A 3,057-nucleotide genomic window follows, 5' to 3' on the forward strand; every position below is an offset into this window, starting at 1 on the left:
GACAATTCTGAATCAGTATTTAACAGTTGTCTTTTGTCTGACACATTACGTAAATTTCTTCCCATTTATAATAATAATATTAATTCATTATTTTTTTGAAAGAAATATTTATCATTTTTTGTTTTATCAATTCCCAAAAATCCATGTGGTTCTGACCAAGCTTTTTTACAGAACTTACAAAACTCTTCATATGTTAATTCAGAAGCCAATTCTTCATGTATTTTTTTGAGATTATCTCCAAACTCATTAAAAATAAACCACAGATTTGAATTTTTTCTAATTATAGGGTTTATTTTAGTGTATTTATGATATAATCCGAGAATACTAATATTTTTATGCCTTCCTTCACAATAATATCTTATTATTTTACTTTGATCTTTTAACATTCCATCATCAAAAATTACTAAACTATTTGATGCACATTCTTCTACTGGTAAAATTTTTTCCCAATTACCCTCAAATAAATAATCAATATCATATTTATCTTTTTCCAACTCTTTCTCTAATCCTACATAAGTAGGTTGGTCTATAGATGGACTATAAACATATAATTGTCTATATGGTAGCCATTTGTTTGCGACAAAGTTAGTAGATAAAAATGTGTTTCCACTACCCGATTCACCTAGAATTATACCGCGTACTACATCTGGAAAGAATCCACCACCTCTTTTATATTTATCTATAAAATTAAAATGTTTCATTTTTAGGTGATGTTTAGACATTTATTAATAATAATAAATGGAAGAGTATTTTAAAAAACGAATGTATGTTTATCGAAAAAGTTATAAGTATTTTTTTAAATGTAAAATCGCTATATCACTTAGTAAAGCAATATTTGCGGCATCAAGTTTATCAGGTATATATATATATATATATATATTGCTGTTACACCATTATTTGCAATAAGTGCCATATCTGTTATAATTGAAATATTAGATAATGAATTCAAAACATCATTAAAATTAATGGATAGGCTTGATGAATATAAATTATCATTTAATTTTTATTGTGAGTTATTACATTTATTTGAGGCTCAACAAATATCTGAAGAAGAAATTCATTTACATGAAAAAGATTTTATTAAAAATTTGAAATACTTTCCACGTGAAAAGTACTTAAAACAAATGAAGATAAATGGTTATTCTTCAATGAAATAAATGATCGTTAGTAAAAACGATATTATTGATGAATTACACAAACCAGCAAGGAGAAATTATCCAAGAAGATCTACTATTACATTAGGAATTGATGATCTTTGGCAGGCTGATCTTGTTGAAATGGATTCGGGTAACTTAAAGGGAATATCCAAAATTAATAAGGGATATAAATATTTATTAACAATTATTGATACTTTTTCCAAATTTGCTTGGGCAATTCCTGTTAAAAATAAAACTGGAGAAAGCGTATCAAAGGCAATGAGTATTTGTTTTAAAAACCTATCGAATGTGTCCTTTGGACTTACTCTTTCAGACGCTTCACATTCAAGAACCGAAGGTTTGTCTCAAGGGGTTGACCTGAACTCACAGCATAAACCACCCAAAAATCTACAAACTGATAATGGGAAAGAATTTTATAATAAAGATTTTAAAAAACTCATGGAACAAAATAAAATTAATCATTATTCGACATATAGTGATAAAAAAGCTGCAATTGTTGAAAGATTTAATAGATCACTCAAAGAATTAATGTGGAAACAATTCAGTATACAGGGTAATTACAAGTGGGTTGATATATTACCAAATTTGCTTAATATTTATAACAATAGAAAGCATAGAACTATAGGAATGACACCATGTGAAGCGTCTCAAAGACTAAGTCTGAAGGATGTGTCCGAAAGACACCTGAAGATGTGCCCAAAAGGCGCCCGAAAGGCACCTGAAAGGCTTAGTCCAAGGGACACTAAGTCTGAAGGACGCTTAGTTCAAGGGACGCGATTCAAAGTTGGTGATTATGTAAGAATTAATAAATTAAAACATATGTTTGAAAAAGGATATACACCTAATTGGTCAACTGAAATATTTGTAATAGATAAAGTTTTTAAAAACATACCTCCATATTATCATATTAAAGATATGAAAGGTGAAGAGATTAAAGGAACTTTTTATGAACAAGAACTACAAAAAACTAAAATTCCAACTAACATCTATTTAGTTGAAAAAATATTAAAAAGAAAAGGAAATAAAGTTTATGTTAAATGGTTAGGCTTTGATAATACACATAACCAATGGATAAATAAGAAGGATCTAATCACTTCGTAAGCATCCTTCGGACTTAGCGTCCCTTGGGCTTAGCGTCCTACGTTGTTCTTTTTTTAATTTAGGTGCTTTTATGAATGATTTTATATATGATTTTGATGTTTTTAGTTGATTTTGGTGGTGGAAAAAAATCCGGTCCAGAACATACCCTTTTGTATACTACTCACGTTGTATTTAGGTTTGGCGGCGTAATGGTGGCTTTGTGCTACTCAACTTCTGTTCCGTACTCGTGGGAACAAAAATGTTATATAATTTTTCAAAACTTTTGGTGAGGAGGAGTGTCCGCCTGGCTGATCGCTTCCCGCCAGGTGTGGCTGCTGTTAGGGAGGCAAGGGACGTGCTTGTCGTCGAGTCGCGAGTACGCTCGTGCCTCGCCAAGCTGTGCCCGAGCGATTCCGCGACGTAACATGACTTTGGGCACAGTCCCAAGGTTGCGGCCTTCGTGCTGTCCGAATCGTTTTAACGCGATGTAAGATTAGCTCTATGAGATCTTCACCGGCAGCCATCGACCGGGATAAAGAAGAAAGGAATAGGGAATATAATACAGGGATAGTCTCCGCGATTAGGCCCGCGATTAGTTCCGCGATTATTTCCGCGAATAGCTCCATAAATAGGTCCGCGAATAAAATCGCGATAGATAATAAGATTAGACTCGAGAATGTTCCCCAATTTCAACCCCACATCGTATGTGAATCGAGTTCTTTCTCGTGGCCGCTGCAACAAGCTCTGGCAAAAAGCGTCCCATCTTCTTCATTTGCGTCCACGGGAGTGAGAATACTACAGATGAACATGAGGCGTTCAG

General features: G+C 32.8%; 1 protein-coding gene across 1 annotated transcript; it reads left to right on the plus strand.

Annotated features, from left to right (window-relative positions):
• The first annotated feature begins 1,157 nt into the window (after positions 1–1,157).
• Positions 1,158–2,447, plus strand: LOC138944632 (uncharacterized). The gene is made up of 3 exons (XM_070315450.1): positions 1,158–1,287; positions 1,471–1,952; positions 2,364–2,447. The coding sequence occupies exons 1-3, from the start codon at positions 1,158–1,160 to the stop codon at positions 2,445–2,447; spliced, it is 696 nt and encodes a 231-aa protein (XP_070171551.1).
• The last annotated feature ends 610 nt before the right edge of the window (positions 2,448–3,057 follow it).

Source organism: Polyergus mexicanus, unplaced genomic scaffold (assembly GCF_030449975.1).
Source record: "Polyergus mexicanus isolate NDT 795.1 unplaced genomic scaffold, iyPolMexi1.0 SCAF_335, whole genome shotgun sequence".
Taxonomy (NCBI): domain Eukaryota; kingdom Metazoa; phylum Arthropoda; class Insecta; order Hymenoptera; family Formicidae; genus Polyergus; species Polyergus mexicanus.